The sequence below is a fragment of the Xiphophorus couchianus genome, chromosome 18, assembly GCF_001444195.1.
Source record: "Xiphophorus couchianus chromosome 18, X_couchianus-1.0, whole genome shotgun sequence".
NCBI lineage: Eukaryota > Metazoa > Chordata > Actinopteri > Cyprinodontiformes > Poeciliidae > Xiphophorus > Xiphophorus couchianus.
The window spans coordinates 21,224,513-21,251,343 of NC_040245.1; the positions used below are offsets into that span (position 1 = coordinate 21,224,513).

At 39.8% G+C, this 26,831-nt stretch overlaps 1 protein-coding gene across 1 annotated transcript in view; it reads right to left on the minus strand.

Moving 5' to 3' along the window:
• rsrc1 (arginine/serine-rich coiled-coil 1) overlaps nucleotides 1–26,831 on the minus strand; it is a 151,978-nt gene that overhangs the window by 74,459 nt on the left and 50,688 nt on the right. The window contains exons 5-6 of the mRNA XM_027998998.1: nucleotides 17,671–17,707; nucleotides 1,775–1,826 (exon numbers count right to left, since the gene is read on the minus strand). Of these exons, the coding sequence (XP_027854799.1) occupies nucleotides 1,775–1,826; nucleotides 17,671–17,707 (89 nt within the window). The remainder of the gene's footprint in view (nucleotides 1–1,774; nucleotides 1,827–17,670; nucleotides 17,708–26,831) is intronic.

Here is a 26,831-nt window from a genome sequence, read left to right on the forward strand (position 1 = left end):
ATCAAGAGTTCTTCTTAAACTTGACTGCTACGCAGAAATTAAGTTGTTCCCACATCAAAAAACCCCCTCCTGTAACCAGAAGTAAACTATGTCCAGTAAATTTAAAGCATGACGAAGTACATAATACATGCCTCACAAAGCGCAATTCAGCAAAATCAGATCAAGGGATGGCAGTGTTGTTCTTTGGCCTCCGCAGCAGCTGAACAAGTCTTAAGTGAGGTGCGTATGTAGCTGGCGGGTGCTTTATAGATGATGTATAGATGCCTGGTCCTTTCATATATTTCCTGTGGTGAAATTAGAGCCCTGTTCTGAAGTGCTCTGTGTATCTGGGTGTGTGTGTGTGCATGACTGTAAACATGAAGACATCTTTCTCCACAGTCAATCTCTGCCTGTCACATCTGGCTCGCAACTCTACCCCTCGAATACACACTGGAAAATATACACCGTGTGCATGGTGACATCTATGACTTATGTACTGGGAGGAGCGTTTGAAATTAAGCTGCAGTGAATATGGGCCCGCGAGCGGTCAGAGTGGGTAGAGCGCGTGCGCTCCCAGTTGTCTGAGACACTGTGTATTGGAGATGTAGCTGTAGTATGTGTGGGAAGAGCAGTGTGAGACTGCGTGTGGGAAACTGACAATGAAACCCAGAGAACATGTCATTTGCGATACAATTTCAGAAAACACCTGACAGCTCTTCAGATTTTCGCAGCTTTATTTATCCTCTACTCTTATATTACTTAATAGATTTTTTTTTTCTTCCCAGCCAGAATATTGTGTATTCTGGGAAAGTATTTATATTCGTTGTTCGTTTTCACAGTCTATCTAGTTACAGCCCCAAATTTCAGCATGTTTTATTAGGATTTCATGGGAGAGACTGACAGAAAATAAATGCAAACCCCCACAAATATCTGGCTTTTAATCTGAAACGATAACCTGAGTAAAGAGATTAGAAAACCCAGCCAAAAAAGGACAGTGGTAACACTGGAGGAGATGCAATGATCCACAGCTCTGGTAGAAGAAACTATTGACAGCATAACTATTAGCTGTGGACTACACAAGTCAGAGGTTCATGGAAGAGTGGCAAGAAAGCTGTCATTGAAAAGTGTAAAAAAGACTTACATCACTTGTTGCCCTTAAAAATGAAGTAAAGGAAACAACACACATGTAGGGGAAAGGTGCTCTGGTCATGCGAGCCCAGGTTGACATTTATATGATTATATTTATACATTAGTATGTGTGAATTTTATAAACTCTGTTGTCTGAGTTATAACTTGCGAGCCCATTTGTGCTACTCATGTTCCTTGAAATGGCCTCTCGAGGACAAATAAGGTTATTTGAATTGAATTTAAAATACCACTTGTGGCAAAAAAAATACAAAAATCACCCTGAACACAACATCTCTATTGTGAAACATGATGTTGGCAGCATGGTGATGTGTGAGAACTTTTCTTCAGCAGTGACAGAGAAGCTGGTAAGTGTTGATGAGTAATTCTGGAGGAAAATCTTTTGGAAACACTAAAGCAGTCGGAGAAACTCTGGCACGATTTGAATCAAAGCAAAGTCATCTATTAGGATGGCTCACTTCCAGAACTCAAAGTCCAGTTCTAAGAATCTATGATTTTAAAATCAATATAATCAATGTTAAAATCCAATCTTAGTTTCAGATATTTTAGAAATAAGAATAGGCAACAATTCAACAATTTCTGTCTCTAAATATATGGAGAAGTCAGAGACTTACAGGGAAGTGAACAAACATGAATGTTATGCACTTACCTGCTGCCTGTAGGACCAAATGCATTCGAACCTTCGCCTGCTCTGCTGGAGTCTGCAGGAAAGTGACAAACAGGAGGAGTTGTCTTGGTTACAGGTCGTCAGGAGGTAGGTCAAGTTTGTTCAAGGCAAATAGGCAGGAAAAAATGACAATAAACAGAACCAAACTTGCTTACAGAGAAAAGTAATAAAAACATCTCTATTGAAATGATGCATGTAGATTTGTTTGGCTTTAAGAACAAAGCATTTGTAAGAAACTTCAAATAAATCGCATCATGATTTTGATATACTTTATCCAATTACTGACAACTGTCTTCACGTTACCCTGTTCCTGACTGATACCTTCGTACAAAATGATTTTAAAAAATCCTTTGTAACATCTTTTAAAAAATGAGTTGTGCTGAAGTACATAAATAATTAAATGTCAAGAATATCCTTCTAGGACAGCTTAGCATTATTTCAGTTTAATTAAATTCACCATAATTTATGACCGGAGTGAACTGAAGAAGTTTAAAACTGAATCAACTGAGTCTGTTTAAGGATGTGAACACTTATGCAACCAGGTTATTGCAACTTTTTTTTTTAATGTTTAAAAATTTTGCAAACTCATGTGTTTGTTTTCTTATTTCTGTTGGAAACTGTGGCCCAAAATTATATTTAAAGTAGAAAAAGTTTTAAGTATATCAGTATCTAGTTTTTCATGATAGAAAATGACATTTTAACAGGGGTGCAAACGCTTTTAAAAGCTTCTAAGTTAATTTGCTTCTCTGAGTAAATCAGATCCAAAGTTGGAAGAACAATCAGCTCGTTTACTTTGCCGCGCCGCCGACTGAGAGATCACACAGCCCAGGACAGATGCAATACTTGCACAACTTCATTCGTGTAATATTGTGATAAAACAGCTGTGTCCCTTAGGCTAAAACAAATTTCACCCATGATAATCTTTAACTGCCACTATTAGAGCGAATGTACCCGTAAAAAAGTCCTCACGGAGTACCCAGGGACAACTTTAGCGAGTTACTAACCCCGTCATCTGTGGAAGGAAAGACGAAAAAAAACCTGCTGGTGAAAAATAAAAAGAAAGCAACAACTCTGACACACCAGGGAGAATCAATGAAAAAGAGATAAAGAGAAATTTAGAGACAAAGAACGAGAGCGAGAGAAGTGAGAGGGGAAGAGAGAAAACAAAAGCTGCTGTAACAAGTCTTTGGAGAGTTGGATAAGAGGGCACAGAGAGCACATTTTACAAAGATCACAGCGAGAGACTCAACATATTCCCCTTCCTGTTGTGTGCGTGCTCGCTCGCTCGCTCGCTCGCTGGCGCGTGCGCGGGACACATTAAGCGGGAGCGAACGGGGGAGGGCCCTGTGCTCTGACAGCTGTATTGGGAGGCGCAGCTCTTTTTCCTGACATGCCCTCTCAAAAGGGCCTCGCTGTAATTCCAATATCATTGCTATTAGATTTGTGGGTCTTAATTGTCAAGAAAGAATGATAGCTACGACGGAGCTATAAAAAGGCAGTGCGCGCAGCAGATTGCTCTTGGGCAGTGCGCGCCGCAGATTGCTCTTGGAAGGTTTTGTGGAGCTGCCGGAGCACAGAGGCCCCTCGTTACCATGCAGCGGTGGAGACGGCGTGTAGAATTAGAGAGAAATTAAATGCTAATGGGGATGGGATCTGAATCTGCTGCCTGGGAGCATCATTTAGACGACAAGGCCGGGGCGTCGCTGACAGGCAGCGCTTCCTCCCTCCTCCGCCTCCTCTTACCCACCCAGCTATTGCTCTCACTGTTCCCGTCTTCTCACTCCCCACTCCCACCGCTGGCAGGAAAAAAAAAAATAAATCAGATTTATCAAACTGTAAACTTGTCACTTTGTAAAAACGTCACTTTTCGGTGGCAGTCGGGGGAAATATAATGACCCGCTTTAATGTCGTGATGTCAGGGTGCTGTATCCTAGACGGAACACGCTTCAAGGCGCCGCGCAGACACCCACCGGGATGCACTTAATGCAAGTTAGTTAGGGGTAGCATGCGTGTACGGGTTTTGCTTGAAAACCTAAAATAAAATGTACTATTATGACTTAAAAAAAAAGGCACAGCGATTGCTTCCATATTGGCGTCCACGAGAAACCGATAAAACGATATCTGTTAGCATATTTGAAGCTGTTTTCCTTGTTTACACCAAAGGCGAAGGATTAGAGGCAACAACATGAAATCGCTGTACTGGATTCAAACCCGCTGCTCTTCAGCTTACCCTGCTGAACAATTACAATGTCACACAGCTCAGTCACGGTGCAATCAGTCACCTTAAGCAATAACACCACACATAAATACGTCACAATCATTTTAGTTACAGTTTATTACCATGCACACACAGTAATTACATTAGCATTTGTTTACGTTGGCCTTGAGGTATATGTAGGATCACGCATTGTGAACACACCATCACACACACACACAAAGCACGCTCAAGTGGAACTAAACATTGAATCCTAACACTGGTCCTACTCAGCACTGTCAGCACTGGAGCTCTATACAAAAATCCCAGTCAGGATTTCCCCCCACCAGTACCACGATCTGAGAGAAAAGTTATAAGTGAGAGATTGCATTAAGCTGCATCTTCCTTACTCTGTGGTATCAGATCTCAGGATGACCAAAGCGACATCTTTAAAAAGTTACAAGAGTATCCTTCCTTTTATAGTGTTAAATAGGACATTTTACTGTTTTGAGTAACTCTTATTAGCAACTAGCACAGTTAGCATCTGTAACTGTTTCCTAGATTGTACATATTTCTAGACAGAGTCTGGTCTTCCATCAGTCAGACAACATTTTCAAGCAAGGAGAGGAGTGTATATTCTATCATATATTCCTGTCAGTTTATTTGACAACCATTAACAAGATTAAGGAAATAAGTGGAATACAAACCAGTTTTGAAGTAATAAATGGAGACTGATTGAAAAAAATATGTCCCAAAGTATAAAGGACTGTTAAAGGCACTTAAACAGTTATAAAATTACAGATTTTTGCTTTCCAACACATTTTTCCCGTATTTCACGTAGCTACTTCCTCTGCACATAATTAATTAGCAAACAATAAAGAAGTCAGTAACTGAACTCTCCAGAGGCAGATTTTTGCACCTCCCACAGGGAGGGAGGCATCTGAAGTGGCATCCCACCTCAATTAGGACTGTGCCATCCCAGCGTACACAAACAAACATGAGGGAGAATATGTTCTGGGTGGGTTTCTGTTCAGAGAGACGTTTTGATTTAAATGAGCAGAGATCGAATGCTAAATAGAACCAGGTGATAAGTCAGAGATGTGTTGCTCAAAAGAGAGAGAGAAAGAGAAAAAGAGAGAGGAAGAAAGATGGAAGAAGGTTAATACACATCTTCTATTGAACGGCGTTACATTACAGAGCAATTCATACAGTTAATGGACTTCACTTATGTACTGCAGTGCTGTTAACCAGTGAAAAGGATGACGTGCCTGGCAATAACTCTAACTGATGTAGTGTGTAGTGCCTGTGTCCAAACGCTGTTTGTTCCTCTTTGATTTTTTTTTTCCTAAACGCCAGCATTTTTTCCTCCTTTGTTCCTAATGAGGAGACAGCGTATGCGGCCACCTAGAGAAAAATAACAAAAAACTGCTGCACCCAGCATCTTTTGTTAAACATTTCTACAACAATTATATGTTCTTTCACTTTTGGTTCAAGATCTCAAAAATTCCCGTTGAGGCCGATAGCATCAGAGCAGTAATGAGAGCAGGAGAACAGACCTTAAATCTTAATCTGTATTAAATAAGAGAAGTAAATGATCACAAGAAAGACTAAGAAAGGAGGACCAGCATCAGAGACGAGCTCCAAATGTTACTGCTGAAAACGTGATGAGGATAGAGTGGAAACTGCTGAAAGGTAGCCTGTTTGAAATATTTCTCTTGTTCATAGGGAATCCATCAAATTATATAATCAAATCTCCGTAGGCCAGTCTTTGCAACCTGCAAAAGCCAGACACCTACTGAAATATAGATATAAATATACTTCCAAACTCTTCTTTTTTCTTTTTTCATACAAAGCCAGACCTATACAAAGCCAGATCAATGGGGAACCCTGTTGTTAGCCAGAATAAATAAACGGAAAAGATTCAAACTTAAACTTGAGTTAAAATAAGCACATCAGCTGTAAACAATGGACATTTCATACACACTCGGATTAACTGTTGCTTTTTATGACTAAAACGCTGGTACTCCTAAAAAGCACTAACGCAAGTATTCATCAGATTCTTCTAGATTTTATATGTTCTCACACGGTAGGTTTTTGTGACAAACAATGTTATTTTGGTTGTTGCTGTCTCCTAATCTAATTAAAATGCTTCTATTAAAACATCCAATTTTACAAAAGTGGCTTATTTTTGTTCATCTTGTCAATCTACATTAACCATCCAAAATTCAAAGTGCAAATATTTTCTATTTGTGATACGTAAAGCAGACTATTAGATGTGAACCACTTTAGCTGGAGCACCACAGAATGCATTTATGGCTAAATCTTTCCTATGAACGCGTATAGGAAGAGTCCTAAAAAATAAAATAAAAAAAATAAAAAGTCCTGCTTTAGACAAATTTACCACTATTTGTTTATTACTGCCAGATAACACTTGCCTTACACATGACAGGAAGTCCAGCATACTCCCAGTAAGCCTTTAGCCTGCGCCGCTACCTAATCACAGCGACGACAGACGCACTGAGACACGCTTTGCCGAGTTAAGTGCCCAGTGTCTGTTGTGCTACTCAAAAATAAACACATCCCATTAGAAAAATAAATTATCCTCACTCTGCTTTGTAAAGACAATGCAATCTTGTGTATAATGAGCATGCAGGAAATTTAATCTATTTGTAGCCTTGTTCTGGTAAACCAGGAGATTATTATCATCATTATTACCACTGAGGCTGAGGCCAGGAAGGCAAAGCAGAGTGTGGTCGGTCAGTTCATAACTGGGGGACACAAAGAAAGGAAGAGCAAAGGTCAAACAGGACGTTTCTGCTGAAGTCGGGACCAGACTGTTGGACTACTGTCTCACTAAGTGATTTATTTTCTCATTCACGTTTTGGCAAACAGGAGAGAAAAGGAACAAACTACGAAATTGTGCCAAATACCTCACTGTCAGCAGCAGTTTGTCCCTCACATAATCTGCATGCCCGTTTGTTTTTCACTAATCTCTCTGTCAATCTGCGATAATGATCTTCAATTCACGTCAGTCTACCAGCTCATGTGAGAAATTAATAAAATCTGGGGAAGAGAGCGGGAAGACGGGGTGATGAGGGAAGCGCTGCTCATCTTCTCCATGATTAGTTGATCTCTTGAATCGGCAGACACAATAAGCGATCATCACTCAGGCAGATCCAAGGAGCAGCAGAAACTGTAAATTATCACTGATAGAGCACCATTCAGAAAGAAATTGGGTCACTTTGGAGGAAAACTGCACAAAACAAAGCTTCCATCTTGCACCATTAACTAGTTTATGCTTAAGAGCAGGTGGAAATAATTTTAAAAAATGTAGAGAAGCAACACTAAAGCTGGAAAAGGAAACAGGAAGGACTTTTATGCTGGAGCAGTCAACAGAAATGATGATAGATTAACCTACTGAATTCTGAGACTGTACTAATATAGTTATTTGCAAACAGGAACTTGTCCCCCAATCATATTTGCATGCAAACAATTGTTTTTTGCATAAAAAAAGTGTGACTTTTGAATCACACTCTTTAAAAAGTTAAAAGCAGAATAGTGATAGGATATTTTCCCAGTCTGTTTTACTTCGTTTCAACTCTGTTTCCATTAAATTTCAATGCAAAAATGAAGAGGTTAATGACTGGGAGGAAAGGGCAACCAGTTAGGAGCGTAATACTTCAAATTTTAATCGCCTCACAGCTTTAATATATGTAACATGACCATCACAAAGGGGTGATTGGATACAAAATTTCATGTGCCTTACATTCTCACAGTGCATGACAAAAATATTGTTGGCCAGTTAGATGGACGTCTTTTATAAGTCTATACTTGACATAGTGGCTAAGATGCTAACACTCAAAGGGAGTAGTGAGGAAATCAAGATGGCGGAGTTCAAATGAGCGTAGTTAGAAAAACGTTATTTTATTACAAATCAAACATTCAACAATATTATAATAAATTTATGCTTTCCTAATTCTAAGTATATCTTAAAATATTTTGCTTTTAAATGTTGATTATGTTGCTGCTCATTTGTCACCACCTCATGGTGAGGACTTTGCTTTACATGGAGGAAATAAAGCCTTTAAAAATATCTCAGATAGTGGCGCAAAGGTTGGAATGGCTTGAAGAGGTGTTCAGTGAAGGTATTTTCACTAATGGTTTACTCACCAGCAGTGCTAAATTAATAAAAATCACATATCGAAGTGGGCTTGTAGAAAAGTGGATAAATCCTCGCAGCCGGAGAAAAGGCGATGCTGATTTCAGCAATTTAAAATGACTCAACCCAAATTTGTTAATAATATTATAGAAGAAGGGAATTCATGCTAAATTGTTGGGAAACTGGGGAGATGATAAATGGATAAAATACTAACATCTTTTGGACATAGGCTACATTTTACTCAGCTATTCTGACCTAACTGCATGTCACTGTAGGCACAGACATGTAGATCACTAAGCACATGCAGCGCAGACCAACGTTTGATTTCTTTTTCCTTTTTTTTTTTTTTTTTTTTTTTTTTTTACAGTTCATATCAACCATAAGTATTTAGCAACCTTATGCCAGTTCTGCTCTGATGGAGGGAAATGTTCATGTTTTATAACTATCCTAGTTAATTTCCATTGAAAATGGAAGAGGAAGTCAGATGTACAGTGATTTTCTCAGTCAAAAAGTTGCTTCATTGTTTGAACAAAGAAGCTAATTATTGTTCTTAAAGTTACATAACGTTTTTTTAATTTTTTATTGCAGACACGAAGCCAACGTGGAAAGTCCACAAACACTGAGCCTGAGAGTAAATGTAATTTCTCTTTGGTGTTTAATAATTCCTTTCAAATAATCTGGGTTCAGATGCTTAATTTTTCTAAACTACAACAAAAAGTACAAAGCAAAAGTTTCAATTTATTCAGATTTTTTTCTGAAAAGATTAACATTCTTTCCATAAATGAAATAATTGAAACTGCTCAGTTTAATAGCACATCGCATGGATTGGGTCAGGGTTTTCCAAAGGCTTATTATTAGCTTGACTCATCCAATCCGAAAGCAGCTCCGATGTTTGTTTGGGATGACTGCTCAAATGCTCCAACTGAGTCTGATTTTCCCCCTCTGACCCAAACTGACAGACTTCAGAAGATGAAAAGTTAGCGAAGATGTTTAAGAATACTCCAAGAACCATTAAAGCTACACTTAGAATAAACTTTTATACTGCTCAAACATCAAGTGGTTGAAACAATTCAGAAAAGAAACCACCTCCACAACTCATTAAATTTACCACAAATCAACAACTTCAAAACTTAAGATATGACCAGGTGTTTCAACAGAACAATAATACTAAACACATATAAAAACTGGTTTTTACAATGGATAAAACAGGCTAGCATTATACTCCTGGATTGGGCCAAACTTTAACATCATTCAAAATTTATAGAGTATCCTTAAAAGCCCAGTCTGTGCCAGGAAACCAATTTAGATAAACTCCAACAATTCTGAAAGGAAAAGTGGTGAAGCAGTCACAATCATGACTTGTTAAGGGCATTTAACCAAATTTTAGCAGGGACTGGGGGCTATATGATGGTGCTAAATAATCCATCCACCCTTGAAAAGGGCAGCTCACTATTCATTCATACCTGAACGTTTCCCTAATGATGTAAGACAAGAAATAGACAGTACAGAGTAAAACTTTTATGCATTTTTCTGACTTTTGAAGACAAGAAAAATCCTAAAAAATCCTACTTTCAGATTTGCAATTCAAACTAAAAAAGTCAGGAAAATAAATGAATGTCTTAGTAAAATGTCAGTAAACTCTCCATACATTTGAAATCTCTCTCAAGCAACCATGTTGAGGAAAAAAAGAGCACATCATCTGTCCATACACTGGAACATTAATCCTAATTGCGACACCTTAACCATCATTTTCTGTCAATAACCTGTTTCCAATATACACACGCGCACGCAAGGCCGCCTCACCCCAACTAACTCTCCTTATCCTGCAGTTGATATGCTCAATATTCATCTCATTATATTTTTAAAGTCTTCATCTGTTTCCATTTTCTTTTATTTGTTGAATCCCGCCCGGGCTTCTTCTGCATCTCCTCGTTCTCCTCCCCGCCCTCCCAAACAAACACGTAGATATATCCCGTACCCAAAAGAGGCCAGAGGAAAACAGAGCCCTTCGAAAATGCAATATTTCTGTTTTTAATATCGAGGTCTATAAGATCAGGGCAGAGATGGGTTCCACGGCAATATGTTTATTTATATATTTTATAAGAAGAGAGAGGGGGGGGAATAATCCTGCCTATCAGTGTACGTATTTGGGAGGCCGGAGCCACTGTATCGGAGCTCATCTTATATGAAAAATAATGTTGTGTATGGATATACTTTTATATATAATGGCAATATGGGATCAGGGCTCTTTTACAATGTGCCATACTTCAGGCTAGGGCTAACAGCATTTTATGACCCACCAGCAGTTCATCTTCATGTCTCAGGCAGGCAGGAGCACTGCATAATAATGTCGTTTCCTGCCCCCAAATGCTATTTCACAGGCCGGGGCTCATTTCTCAAACTTCACCACTTTTACAATTTCCTAAACTTTTATTCCCGTCATTATTACCAACAAGATTTCATTACGTATTTAGAATGTAAACAAGTCTGAGTAATGACACTCCCCCTCCCCGTTCCTCCTTCTCCTCTACCCCGCCGTCTCCCTGGATTCATTCCCGTTGATGGCTCCGTCGCTATCTTCGCTGCAGACACGAAAAGTACAAACGTGCACGCACCAAAGCGTGCGCGCAAGTTCAAGCGACTCTTTTGCTACGTGTTGGGAGCACATGCGCGCGTGCGCTGGCATAAACAAGTTGCGGCGCGACAACCCGCGGCCGTTTACTGCTCCAAGACGTGCTCCTGGCGCGCGCGCGTGCGTGCGTTTCTGATAAAGGGGGTGGAAGGAGTTTTATACTCAACTCACATAAATCATGTAGAAGAAAAATGAGCAAATGTGCAGGCTAACTCATCTTCTCCCCATCCGGAGAAAATGAAATTCACTGGAATACCTATCAAAACTGCAATCATCCAGAGATAATATCTTCTTTGGTCTATCTGCACTTTCCGATTTAATTTCCTCCATGCCCTTGACATCCAGCGATACCATTAAGATGAAGCACATACAGTAAGGGAGTAGTTCTCACGTTCTGATGTATGAGATCTCCCCACGCTTAATGTAATATCATCATTTGCAAATTAATGCAATCTTTCTTTTGTTTGGTGATGCTTTGGTTTTCGTTTTTTCTTTTCTTTTTGGTAGGGGTGTGAGAGGATGGAAAGACAGTGACGAGGACGCGAATGGGGTGGGGGGGAAATGTGATTTGTGAGAAAGGAGGGACAAAAATGGAGGTATTGCAAAACACTTTGAACCCCCTGTTCAATGCTAGAATGACATGCAATTATGTGTAGGCCTGCCCCGAGTCAGGGGTCAGTCAAATTACTCCATCATTTAGCCCCGGCATGGAGATGAGAGAAAAAAAGAACGACACCTCTCCCTCCCCCCTCCTCATTCACACCGCCACCCTCTTTTGCTCCCGTGTCTTGCAAACATCCAACACTGCATCAAATCACAAAATCATTAGTGTAATAAGCATGGAAATCTGTTTGCAGATTATTACTGACATCCCCTCCCCACAAACCGCCACAATCAGCACCCCCAGTTCTACTCCTTTATCTGTTCCCCTTCTTTATCCTTTTTATCTCAAACAATCACTCAGGGTGTAATGATATATTCAGCTCACCAAAAAAGTAACGATTTTAAAAATCATATGATGTGGGGCAAAGAAGGAATCTGTGGGGAGAGCTAAAGATTAGGGTGATGGCAAGGAGGCCTTCCAACCTCAAACACATCAACAAAGACAAATTGTCCAAATACAAGAATAAAGCTGATTGTTGTCATGCCAATAAAAGACTTCTAGCTGACTATTATAAAGAAAGCACAAATCATTTGAGACATGCACTTTTTAATTAGAAATATTGTTTTTCAAAACTGATGCTATTTTATAAATTTTCTGACAGTTGCCTTTCTCTTTTTTCCACCAGAAGCAAATTTCTTGGTTGGATAACTCCTTAGTTAAGACGTTATATCTTGTCTAGAATGGCTGCAATGTCAAAAATTGCAATAAAAATTCTCAGATTTTGTGTTTTCACAAATAAAAACAAAGGTTTCATAAAATGTGGACAAATCTCTGTTGAATGTGTTGAAACATAAAGTTCAGGTTTGATCAGTCTGTTTTTTAAAGATATTAATCTGAAGATGATAGCAAAACTAAGTGATAACGTGTTGTACTAAACTAACACATTATAACTAATTAAATGAATAAGTACTGAAACAGTTTAATTCATGACTGAATCCAGCCCAGATTGTTGTAAAAAAACAACCCACAAAAGAAACAGGTTTTTCGCCTTTCACTGCAACGCAGACAGAAAAGTCAACTGGTCATGGCAAGTAAGCATTTCCATGATATTATCATAGAAATAAATGACTTCATATGAGTTTATTACTTATGGTAGTTGAATGTTTTTGTTTAATTATGGAGATGGATAATCAGAGAAAAGCAGAAAAGTCACGTTAGTTTCTTACAATTTTATATTACCCAATGTTTTTGTTAATAGAAATTCTGATTTTCATTTTGGATTGTTGACTCCTGATCAAAATACCTGAACACACTCATGCAGACAGATTTCTTCCATTGGAGTAAAAATCATCTCTTTCCAGTACACCAGAATCGATTGTAGAAAGTTGCTTTAAATTAGCAGCGGGAGCAAAATAACCAAAATCTGCAAATGGTTGGAATATTATTACACCTGCTGTTAGTATTACTAAAGAAGATTGACTTGCAGCATTCACCAGAAACTAGTCAATCCTTTTTCACGCTTTAGCTCATATTTAGAACCCTTGGTTGATTCTGTCAACCACATTATACCCTTTTCGACAACTGAAAAGGGTACAACAGCATTTGTAGTACTATAGCTGCACCTCAGATGGAGTGCTGCCCCTTCAATCAGGTCAGTAGTTGAAGTTTTAAAATATTATTTTCCAACAACATTCCCCACCCCTTTACCAACAGTCGGACATTGGTGGGTGCAAAGTTCCACCCCTAAGAACAGTCTTTGTCGGTCGACTACATAATCAACACAAACAAGCAACACAAATACGGAACTACTTCCTTTGCACCTTCAAAACAAGGCTTACAAGATGGTGATTCCAGTAAAGAATTCACAAAAATTGATTGTGAATTCTTCTCAATCAATGTGAAGAATGTTTAAGAAATATTGTGACGTTTTAAAAGTTCATGATTTTGTGCTAGCTAGGCTAACTCATCACAACTCGAACAATCCCTTTCAATGACAAGTAAAGCAGATCAAGCAGCAAGGAAAGGGAGGGATTTGATCGAAGAATATCCATGAAACAACAACGGTCCAGTTCCAGACTAGAATCACATATTAGGACTTTTCTGGGTGGATCGTATTCCTCTTTAAGTGACGGCAGGTTTGTCTCTCTGTTGTTGTTGGAGCGTGTTGTCTTGTATACAGCTGCTGCTGCCGCTCTGTCAGCGGGCCGGCAAGTCTATTCGCCTCAGTAAACTTTTCAACTCACCGAGGGACATTTACACAGCAGCCATGCCTGAAGTGGGCCATGTGGCCGACAGAACGCTGGCATCAAACATAGAAAGATGCCTGACTCTAAACTGTCTCTAATGATAAAACAGCATTCTGATTTATGACATATTTTTAGGCAACTGCAATATTTATACACATTAAAAATGCATTAAAACAAACACATGTTTTGCTTGTAAGAAAAAAACCCCACTCAATTTCACCTGAAGAGCTCTAGCTGAAACCTCACTGTGAACATAGATTTCCCAGTTCAGTTTCCCACAAAATGCGACCTCAACTTAACCTCATGACCGCAGACGGACCTGTAAACTAGCCTCCACCATCACAGGGCGTCCAACCCTCTCTCCCTGAAACTGTTGACGCGTCTTCTTCATCCCCTTCGCCTCTCCCCTCCCCTTTTTCTTTGCTCTCTTTCTGTCCATCCTCGGGCAGTGCATGTAGTTAAAGCGATGGGTACAGCTGCTGATTGAGCCAACAGCCCTGATGATGCTGATTTCTCGCGTTATTGATTGAGCTGCTGGCTTTCTTCTGCTTTGCTCTAAAAAGCAGTACATCTGGACCGATTAGCCGCTGTAGGCCACCTCTTTCTCCCAGAGCAACAAAATCCGCCTTGATGCTTCTCGCGTTTGTCCGCTCGAGTGTTATTTGGACGCGTTACATTCGCGTACTGCAAGCTAAAAGTAAAAGCGGAGCGCTGGGAGCAATTAACTTCAGTGTTTCCCTCCTCATCGCTACTGATTCTATTCAGTCAATCTGGTGAAACACAAAGGGGAAGAAAAAAAACAAAAATACAAAAAACAAACAATGAAACAAAACTCAGACCACACAGATCTTAATTGGCTGCCTAATTACTTCAGCAGTCATTCACTTTTACAGTTAACAGAAGAGGGTAATGCTGGCAAGATCAAATACAAGGAAAACAGGAACAAAAGCGCCTGCCTGTCACACCAGCTTAGGTGCTTAACAGCTACTCAAAAGCAATTATTTGAGGAAAAAATATGGAATAATCTTCATTTTCTTTTAGTATCAAAAAGACGCAACTTTGCAGATGACATGTTCAAGGTACTCGTTTGACAACATGATGTTCCTTTGCCTTATGACACCCCAAGCAAAACGTAAATATCATTTATGCTCCAATCTTAAGCACGGTAGATCAACAGAGAGTCATAAATGCCTGTTTAGAAATCTTCAGGGATATGCGTTATACATGTAGATTGAGGCATTGAACGAAAAAAGTGTTTGAACAGCCCCGCAAACTCCGGCTCCGAGTGAGATGAGCTCCATTATTTACAGTTTTCCGTCCCGAATCGTAATCAGAGCCTTGCGCTCCGCAGGCAGCTGCCTACTGGGGAGCAATCTCCCCCCTAAGCATAAACACGCCCATAAATCCAAACACTCGGTATTCAGGGATTCAAATTCCCTCACATATAAATACGGAAAATATCCCGGTAAATACACAGATGTGTGCTTGTGTGTGTGAATATGTAGCTCGTATAAACAGGGACACCCTGATGAGGAGATAAGGACGTAGCAGGAGGCAGTAATTAAACAATACATTTTAATAAGAAGTCCTTGTGGGTAAACTCGTTGAACCAGTTAAGGTTGTGTGTTGTTGAGAGAGCTCAACAAAATTTGTAGCTGTGACCTTTTGTGGATTATTAAGAGTCGGGCCTGGAAAATCTTGATTAAAATGGAAATCAAACAGCAGTTTCTTTAACTATTGGCACTCCAGATACACTGTTGTAACTTAATATCGTAACATTCCTTTATATCCTGTTCAGTGTGTGTGGTCACAAGTTGGTTCAGCTTTGTTCAAAGATCTACTTGTTTTTAACCTTTAAAAACCTGCAGCCATTTACTGACTTTTGAAGAAAAACATGCACCTGACCAAATCAAATTGCATGATCTCACATCTTTCCCATTTTGGAGATTTGGAAAGATAAATGGTGCTCTGCGTTTCAACAAGTATCAATGCTACTGTCAAGTTTTTTTGTTATTATTTTAACAGCACAACTTCAAAACAACTGCGCGTTACCAAAGTTTGTTTTTTTTTACCGTCAAGCTAAAACAAATAATAAAAAAGTCAATTTCCTCGCCACCTACTGGCACTGATATTGACTGCAATCCAAAAAAGATAAAGAGAAAACTGTAAAAGGGCCACTCAATTTCAGAGCTTTTTGTTTTCTTTTTTCAAAATAAAAAGTTCCCTTAAGGCTAATACTTTTCTTCCAAGTACATAAAAAAACTGCATCAGTTGCACTCATTTGTACAGCACTTAAGAGTAAAGCACTTGCAGATATATTCATTGGTACACTGACCCTGAATCGTTGTGGTCTTTCCTATTTCAGTTGCATACATAAGAGGAAACACTCATCTCAGCATTAGATATAGGCGCTCATAATGTTTGCTTGGATATAACCGCCCATAAGAGTATTGATTACTGCTGTTTATGCATCTAAACCCCTTGTGAATAATTTAAATAACATTTTACGGAGACGTACATCAATCACACCTGCAGACCCACACCAACACAATCACAATACCCAGGAAAGACCATTACTAATTTCCTATTTAAAGATATGATAGGCCTAATGGATGTTTAACTCTAGAATGTTTTAGGAAAATGTACACCATACAGTACTTCATATTCAAATTAGATTTTTGGAGGGGAAAAGGTGGTTAAGTCTTCTACAAAACTGTATGATATTAAAGAATTTCTGAAGGTTGTCTGGAGGAGGTCCAGGTAGTTACGCACTCCACAAATCTGGTTTATATGGAAGACTAACACCAGATATCCTATTAAACAAGCAATCCCCACTGTGCAATATGTGAATGGCAGCATCATGATGGAGGGACAGTGTCATCACTTACAGGGAAGCTGGTCAGAATTGACTGAACAATGGATGGGACAAAAGTTTGGGGTAATTGTGGAAGAAAACATGTTAGAGACTGCAGAAGACTTCTGATTGGATTGGAGATGTGGATCTAAAACTGTAGTAGAAGTTGCTTCCATAAAATGTTCTGAATGCAAATGCATATGATATTTTCCAGTTCATCTTCTCTTTGCTCTTCACGATTACATTATGTGCTACTTTTGTGTTGGTCGATCGCAAAAAATATAAAAGAAAATGTGTGGACATTTTTTTGTTGCCATGTGACCAAATGGAGTAAAATTCAAGATAAATAACTAAGCTCTGAAGACCACTCAATTGAAATTTGTGTTTTGAAGAACTGATTTCAATGTGGAGAACCACTGAGAAATGTTTGGAATCTGGGTTCGGTCATTTCTGTGGCACATTCGGGGTCATTTGCGTACAGCGAGGTGGGGCGTGGGTCATTTGTGTAAGGTGCTGGAAGCTGCGGTTTAGTATGCAGGGAAGCAGGGGAGGGAGGGCATGTGACATCCACAGAGAGGCGGGACCCTCTTTGACCCCTGTCTATAATTCATCCCCTGGAATATGGGGCGCATCAAACCTTGGTTTCTTCCCGCCCAAAAAGAGAGAGAGAGAAAAAAAGACCTTCTCACTTTGTTGCATGGAACTCTGACCCTGGATTAAAGCAACCAGCAAGAGGAAACCTGGTGATTAAATTTTCAGGCCCGTCCCAGGAGAGCAGAACCAGAAGGTCCTTGATTCACAGACAGGAAGAGACTGAGGAAAGGGACCATGTCGGCAGGATAACCAATACCGAACGAGGAAGGCAACGTGTGTGTGTGTCTGGGTGATAATCAAATATTTTATGTGAAAAAATAATAATAATAATACACACAAGAACAAAAACATGCCAATGTTATCAACTAACAGTTAGGATAAAAGTTGATACTTTAAGGATAAATGCAATGCTAATAAGAAAGCAGAAAGCAGTGTCTTTGTGGAAGCAATATCCATGATCTATGTCCATGTTCTGTCAGTGCCTCCCTGACCGTAGGTGGTGGGTATTCACCTCCAACTGCACAAGTTTCATTAAGGATGTTGATATCAATGTGCACCCCTGTGGGTGCGTGTGTGTGTGCTGAATACAACTTACCAGATGCTCTAATTTGTCTTTGATACTCCCAGAATCCCTGAAACACACAAACACAAATTCCCCTTACTTTAAAAAAAGATTCAGACACAAAACTCATTCCATAAAAGCAGAATTTTTCTTAAATGTTCACACACACCAAAAACAATCAACAACACACTCTTTTAAGTGTACTTTTCTGGTTATTATACACGATCTGGTATGTTAAAACAAGCCAGATCACATGTAATAGTACGGGATCTGGTTTGTTTTAACATAACTGGTTTGGGTTGCAAATTATACATTTTCTATTTGTTTACAACAAAATGGCGTGAAAGAATATACAGAAATTATAAAAGTTCTGTTTGAGTCCAACAACTGAATATGGAATAAGCAAATATAATGGTCAGGTATCTGTATGCATTGCATCTCTAAGAATTAATAAACACATTATTTCTAGCTTTTTGGTACAATTAAAATGATAAAATTAACAAAAAGCACTACTCAGTCTCAACTGGCAAGTATGTTGTGAGTCTCTATGCTAAGTGCAACATCAATGCTTTTATGAGTCGAGAAACACCTCTAAGCTATTTCCATGCGCTATTAAAAATTTTGAATTTTAACGTGAAAAGGCATAATTTGTGTTTTTATTATGAATGTTTAAAGGACGTTGTGTCTACCTGCCCAATTCATGCTTTAGGAAAAATACAAAAACTTCCCTGACTACTTGAGGCAAGAAGAATATCAACTACAAGGCAACTAGTCCAATAAATCTGGTAACAAGTTGAACAGACAACCCACACCATCCTGAAGACTGCTGCATACATCCGGTTAAATGCTAACTGGCTTAGCGATAGCTGCAGGCAGAGTGAGTGAAGGCAACAGGTGGAGGCTGAAGACGAAAGCAATGTTTGTGCCGTCTGTATGTTGGACAGACGAACAAAAAAACCCCTGGTATTTACATGAGAAAAGACATGGAAAATATTAGGCGCACGAGTGCAACCAAGAAAAGACACATGGATTTGTGGTCTCACTCTGGGAGACATGTTTTAGTCGAGGGGAAAAAACTGCATAACTCACCCTCTGAGAATCACAAAGATTATCCAAAATCATCTCAGTATTAACTGATGTTCAGTCAGCAAGCCTCGCACTGAAGAAAATCACAATAATCAGAGTAAACGATCTTTATGACATCACAGAGGTTTTGGCTAATCAGAAGGAAAATAACCACACAGATTTATCCTAATTGCTAACCTCTAAGGCTGAAATGCAGAGCGCATTTCAATGCTTTCTGCATTTAAACCAGACTGAGGTTAACTTATACTGTCGCCACACTGCTGGCAGGCGTGATGATCATTTCCAACTACAAAGAAAGAACTGGGAGCGTATTATCTGTGAATTAATAATAATAATAATAATAATAATAATAATAATAGAAATGTGTGTGTGATTATCAGCAGACTGAGCTAAGGAAGGTGGGGAGAGGCTCTGTTAATAAAATAAAAAAGAGCAAATTGGCAGTAAATAATAGATGCAATTTTGGCACATTTCAAATTTGCAGCAGTGCAAATCAAAAGATCAAGAGAACACAAACAGCACCCCCCACCCCACCAGCTCAACATCTCCAATCACCAAGCACCCACTCCCCCCCCCCTCCTCGTCCGATTCAGGCCTCCATTACTGACAACTCCACCCAGGCTGCAGCGCTTTACAGTGTCGTGTGTGTGTGTGTGTGTCTGCACTGAGAGGGAGGAAGACTTATCGACAGGCATCAGTTGCTAATGCAGCTGACAGCATCACTGTGTAAATCTACACCATCTCTAAAATTACATACTGTCTAATCTATCCAACTCCCTCTGCCTCTCCGTTCCGTCCGTCCATCCGGCTGTCCTGCAGGACACGTCCCACACACATGCACACGACGACCACAGACATATATGCCGTCAGCTTCTCTAAAATAATGTCATAAAGGAGAGGACAGAACGAGAGGCAGATGGATTTAAAAAATGCGCAAGAAGAGAAGAGAAAGGAGGTTTGTTTGTTTGCTCTGCGCTCCATCAGAAAAACCGCAAGAAGACAAGTCGACCACTTAAGGCAAACTTCATCTAGCTGTAATTACATTACATTCTGACAAACACCCCGCCACATTCATTATACATGACGGGCGCCCGGCAACCAGACAGCAAGACATTTGTTACTGTGGTGACAGTGTGTGTAATCCGCTAATGAAGCGCAATTAGCGAGAAACAATCCAACACTGGGGAGACGCAGCGCTCCATCCTTCCTCCTCCACTCTTCCCCCTCCACCCCTCTCCTTTCATCTCCCTTCTCACTCTCATTTTTACAATGACATCTTTTTCTCCTCTTGCATTTTTTCCCCCCCCATTCGACCTTTATTTAGCTCTTCACATACAATTAATGTCCTGCTCTTTCATCTGCCTTTTTTTTTACTTTATCAAGGACAAGCTGTCCAGCGGTGTCCTCAGCAGGGCCGAGGGGATCGCTCCATCCACACACTCTCTCTCTCTCACACACTTATCCCATATTACATCCTCATTTCTCTTTTCAAAACATCATATAATCTGCCGAGGCCTTCTGGGAGGCAGTTTTCCCTTTTCTCCCTCCCTCCCTCTCTGCACACGATGTCTTCAACACAGAGGCAGCATCGATTTCTGAATTACGCCACAATATTAAATAATTAATATACTTGCAGTGATTGATGTTTTGCATTAGGCCAATATTAGGTTATCAATCAAAATCCACTTGGTTTAATGTAATAATATTGAAAATGTGTCAGTGCCTGTTCGTCCAATTTGTAGTGGAGGCAGGCCAGATAGTAATGGTGGTGTAGCACAAGGCCTCAGAGACATCTATGGCCTGCTCGCTACAACCGCAGGAACACATTACAGCCGCGGCACGCCGGAGAGAGAGGGAGAGAGAGAGAGAGAGAGAGAGAGAGAGAGAGAGAGAGAGAGACCGGAGTCATGGGAAGGGAGACAGAGCGCAGACATGGAAGGACAAAGGTGAAGAATGTGACAGAGGGGGAGTGGGATACTATCATATAACGGTACAAATGCCACATTAAAACATCATTTTCACATAGTTACGTGTGCTTACGTTCCATTATACCAGAGCTTTAAAAAAAAAACTTTATGTAAACTACAATTCCTGTAACTCTTTATAAACTTTGAAAGAACAAATGGTTTTTTTTTTTACTTTGTTGAGTAAAAACATTTTAAAAAGTTTTATAAATCACAGGCTATATTTTAGCAATATTCATGCCTGTTTTGAGCCGAAGTAGTATTATAGTTTAAAAAAAAAAAAAGTACAGGAAATGCATGCTTTGTAGTTTGCTTTCTTTAAGCTCAAATTGCAATCCATAGAGTAAAATTTTCCATGGTAAATTTGAGAAGTTCACATACTTTAGATTTTAAATGGGAAATATTCAAATGAAATCCAGATTCCTTAAAAATTGGGAAATATCACTTGACTTCAGGACCAAGCGGGGGCTGTCAGGCCTTAACAACTTGCTTTTATATATTGGGCTCATTGAAGTTGCATTAGCTTGCAGCGGCAGATCAAGTCCCGTTTTGTCCAATTTAGCTCTTCCCAAGATGGACTTCTCTTTGACAGGAATTATATTATGTCAGAGTAAGACGGAAAACCTTGCACCAATGAAACTAGTCTCTGCTCTTTGGTCTCTTCCCTTCTAGAATCTGGTTATAAATTAGCTTTATGTAACATTTTTTATTATTTTTAAAGTAAATTTAGCAGATCTATATGTCTTTTTTTGATACACCATAAAAGGTTTTTCCAACAATAAAGTTTCAGTGTTACACTTGTGTGAATGCTTGAATGACACTAATTCCTTCAGCTCCCACCCCTACAAGCACTTACTAACTCTTATTGTCACTTCAACACCAGTGCTAGAGATAGGCCAGAGAACCACCTTGATCAGAACCAGGGATGTAGAAGATCAACAGCTGATCAAAAGATTTTGACAAGCAAGTTTCAAATGTCTGTGCTACTTGTGCTACTGAGCTGCCAAATTCAACATAAAACCTTTAAGTTTCCACTTTAAGAAAAAGTTGTAGTTAAACATGAATAACTTTACTCCTTGGTGTTCATTTTGATGTCTCTCGTCACATGCAAATGTTACCAAAATAATGTTAAACATCCCATTTTTAATTTTTAATCATGTTGGCCCATCTTCAACTCTTCTTTGAAAGCTTTCCAAAACATTTACAACCAATCTTGTGCAGTTTTGAGGTCAGACACTGATGTGGAATGAGAAAGCATGGCTCGCTAACTCCTCCTTAAATCTCAACCCAAGCCATTCTGTTGGGTTGAGATTGGAACACGTTTTTTCACCATAAATTAATATTTAATAAAGCTCCGATTAGGGCTGGACAAGGGTAAAGTAGGGTAAAACTCTCTTTGTAGCAGCTAACGAATTGTCTAAAAGCCACAACTTGATGTACCCTGTTATCATCTTTGCATAAGTATTTGACATTAGAGGACAGACTGTGTGGGACTCTGACCAAGCTAATGATGAAAAGTTTTCTAACCCATGTTTTGGGCATGATCAGCTATTACAGCGCTGCCTGGTAGAGACCTTAAAGATGGAAAATTTGAATGATCAAAGATCAGACATCAGCTTTGTGTTCCCAGCCTGCTCTTCTTTTCCCTTGGAAAGATTTTCAAGCCACCACGACATGGAGGCTGACAGAAAATGGCGAGTGAGCGAGAGCGGACAGAGACAGAGAGTAATGTACTGCTGTTCCAGGAAACGGTAATTAGTTATCCGTGGTCAATTAAGTTAAACTGGACAAACAAGTGTGAGTGTTAAAGTGAGCCTTGGCAAGGTCAATACTGACCAATTTAACATGGTGGCTGGATCCATCACACTGTCTGCACTCTGCTGCTTCCCTGTCTCAGCTCCTTGCCTACGCTCGCATACTTTTTCTTCTTGCCGACTCTTCTCCGCATTCTTCCTGCCTTCATCAGTCTTAGTGCATGTTCTATTTCCAAGTGTCCAAACCCTCTTTTTTTCTGTCTCTTGCTCTGTAATGACAGTTTTGAAGCTGTTGCCTCACCTTACCTCATCCCTGTCCCTCTATCTCTCCTCTCCAGTCATTTTGTCCTCTTCCAATCACCAGCCTGCCGCTCCTTTTCTTCTCCTTCTCTCTCTCCCCCTCACCCTCCCGCGAGCCCACCCGCTCCTGCTAGCAGACAATTAATTACAGGACCAGCACTAGATGAGTTGTCATTTGTGGTCAAGTTTCTAATAATTGCATTAGGTCTTCAGGTTCCTCTAAGATGCCCTTCCCTTTCTTTCCCTTAGCCTCTCTCTTTTTCTTCCCCAGCCCCTTGACACAGGAGAGATGAATATCTTCAGTCAGTCAATGGAGGCGACACAGGGACTTAAAATGCAGAGGCAGTCATTTGATTTCCACCTAACAGAGCTGCCCATTAGCCTGGCACTCATCAGCCATGCATTACCTCTCAGACCCGCTGTCCTGAAAGTGAAAGCTTTAACCCTTTCGCTGCCCACTGCTCGCCTTTCTGACCATGCAATACAAAACAAAACTTCCTGCAGAGCACACTGTAACTGAAAAGAAAATGGAATTTAATCCAATTATATTTGATAACCTTCAAACTCAAAGAATTTTTTTATGTGTACAGATAACACTTAAGGGCTCCATTTAACTTATTTCTGCTATCTTGGACATGACGGCTATATATTTATCTTATAATTTGCAGTGCAAATATTTGCTTATTGTATTTTAAGGTAGGCATTTACTGAAAAAGTGTACTGTTAATTTAGAATTAGAATCTGCTTTATCCGCTAAATTTGTGCTCACTTTAACAAATAACGGTCTGTAGCACCGACCAGAGAATAAATCTCCCCAGTTAGTGTCCAGGATGTGTGGGGTCTGCAGAAACGTTAGCGTACATTTCCTGGACCTTGGATCTCTACAAGTCTAGTTTAGACAGAAGGTCAGGCTTGATGATTCTCTTTGCAGACCTAGCTGGTTATTGCCTGTCCTGTTTAGTCGATGAGCCAAACCACACAGAGATGAACGAACGCAGAGCAGACTAAATGATGGCAGTGTAGAAGAAGTCTAGAAGCTGCTGTAGTGGGTTGTACTTCTTGAGTCATCACAGAAGTGATGACTCTCCCGGGCTTTCGTCCGAACAGTATCTATGTCTGAGGTCCATCTCATGTCCAGAGAAAGGGTGGTTCCTAGGAGTCAGTGCTGTTGAGGATGGTGAGGGGAGGAAGTATGTTTTCTCCAAAGGTCCACTGCCATCTCACCTCTCACCTCTACTGCCATCTCACCTCTACATCACCACAGCTAAGTGGTCTTACCGCATCAGTGGACCAGCCAATCCATCTCTTGTCTGGATGCAATCACTGTCCTAAATCAGACCAATAACAGTCAGGTCATGTGCAAACTGCAGGAGCTTCAAAGACGGGTTTCATTGAGGTGAAGTCCTTTGCATATACTATACAGGGAACAAGAAGTGCGGAGAGAACACACTCTATATTGATGGTTCTTGTCAAGGATAAGCTGTTCCCCAGCCCTCACCTGCTGCTGCTGGTCAGGCAAGAAGCCAGTGATCCAAAGGTGGAGGCCAACACTGTGAACTGGGTGAGCCTCTGGTGGAGGGACATTTGGGTTGATGGTGCTGAAGATCAAGATCAGATCTACAAACAGGATCCTGTCCGTCTTTAAGTGATTGAGGGAATGCAAGTTGACACAAGTTGACTGCATCGTCTGACTATTTTTTCCAATAAGAAAATTGCATGGGATTCAAAAGGGAGCCTATGATGTCATTCAGATGCTACAGTAGCAGTCGCTTAAAGGAGTTCATGAACACAGATGTGCAGATCACTGTAGTAATTTAACTTGCTATGGTGAGCTTGCTTGTTCGTACACAAAGTACAAGAAAGATGTACCAAAGCTGCAATCTGTGGTGACATTTTGACTTTAAAAAAGAAAAAAAGTTTATTAAACAAAAATAAAATACCCTTTTTTGTAAGAAAATAATTTAGATTATTTGAATTTTAAAATATGTATCAATAGAGTATTTTAAAAACTTGTTAGTGGCACCTCTACGAAAGTTCCTATACAGTTCAAATAGCATTCTCAGCTGTAGAAGAGCTCAAAAGAACATATAGTCATGATACTGTTAGTGAAAATGGTAATGCTGAAACTCACAATTTTCTTGACATTTTCCCTCATTACAGTCTCCCCCACCCTGTCCCTGTGAGCGTTGGTATCATGCATTGCATTAACTGTGTTCATCAAAAGCAAAGAATGTCTACCCAACAGAATAGACATTGACTAAAATACTTTACAGGAAAACAAAATTTGCATTCTACCAAATGTTTACAACAATGCTGTCCTTCATGATTGTGGTGTTACACACATTGATACTATGATAATGACTGTAGTTTGATATACTGAGTAACTACTTTTTAGCCCCAAAAACTGTAAAAGACACTCTGCAAACACACATCAGTAACTGACAATACTCTATACAGTTGTAGAATGTGAAGATGATAACTAATGCAGATGTCAACAAATGTTTATTAAGTGAGCAGATGTGTCAATATTATTATCCAATATGTGAATTATATATTAGGAGACAAATGTCCTGAACTGAGTTCAAACTGCCTCTGACCAGATAACTTGTAAACATAATGTAAAAATTGGTTTTTACAATGTTGTTGTTAAAGTACACCTATATTTTCTTCTTGGCATCGCTTGCATGCTAAAATACAACTTGCCCTTCAGCAGGCTCTCAGCCTGATCTCAGTGAGTGATGGTGAGAGGACGACTTGAGAGGAGCAGCAAAGGAAGATGGGACATGGCAACGCTATAAAAGAGACATCATACATAAGAGTCGCTGTGTGTGAGAAAGAGAGCGAGCGCGAGTGTGTGCATCCCATTTGCCACAGTTGCATGCCTTGTCAAGCCTGTCATTGAGCATTCATATGTTGTCTGACTGCTGATAGAATGGCAGGCGTATTTATTAAAGAGTCAATGTGATGAGGGACACACACACACGCGCAGATAGCACACACAATCCTCTAATACACAGCCCGCATCAGTGACATCTGCCTGTTTAACTATTAGAAGGCATACGCTTGATATGCAACTGAAGAACAGACACACACACACGCCTGCACCCCCCCCCCCACACACACACACTACAATACAGGAGGGCGCAGCTTTCCCTGAGGCCTGATTGCCATCTCCATAGGCCCTTTTTAACAGAGCCGCCAATTGAAATTGAAATTGTATTCTTGTATGTGCTATCAGAGCTACCTCTCAGGGTTTTATAAAGCTGAGAGGAAGTTAGCGGGACACACACTCACAGACTGACAGGGAGGGATAATGTGGAGGTAAGTCAGGAGCTGTCACTCTTCTATACAGCACACGTGAGAGGGAACAAAACACAGACTTATCATTCCCTGCTCTCTGCCTAGTTCCACATGCATGTACGCACACACACTTGGCGGGGTGCGGTGGCGGGGTTACTTTAGCATAATCCCAAAATGGTAGAGAGAGGCAGTCCATTAAAAAGGGAGCTAACAAATTCAGCACTTTGAGTTACTCAGAGGGAGGGTGAAATGTAGTCAATAAAAAAGTCAGGAAGGGAAGAATAGGAACGAAAGAAGCTAATTTATAGCTGCTCTTTGGAACACAAACTTACTCACATGGGGCTGATATTTGCAATCTAAAAAACAAGAGCTTTACTCTGACTTCTATAATCAGGAGCATGCAATAGTACAAGGTGTACTAAATTTGATTCTTGTTAGTTTACTTGCCAAATAAAATCTGCAATATGTTTAGCCATCCCCATGTATCATGACAGAAGAGTATCTGTATATATATATATATATATATATATATATATATATATATATATATATATATATAGTAAATATACAAAAATATATGAGGTGATTCTTTAATAAATTAGGTATTTGAACATTTTCAGATTGCTAGTCATAAAAAAAAGGTTGAAATACACGTTTCATTGCTCACTTTTTGGTATCAGTTTGTGAGCATCCATCACATAAATGGCAAATAAAATGCACCGAGTTTTGCAGCTGCGACGTGACAATGCACGTAAAAGTTTTGTGAAAACTTTTCCAAACCAGATTTAGA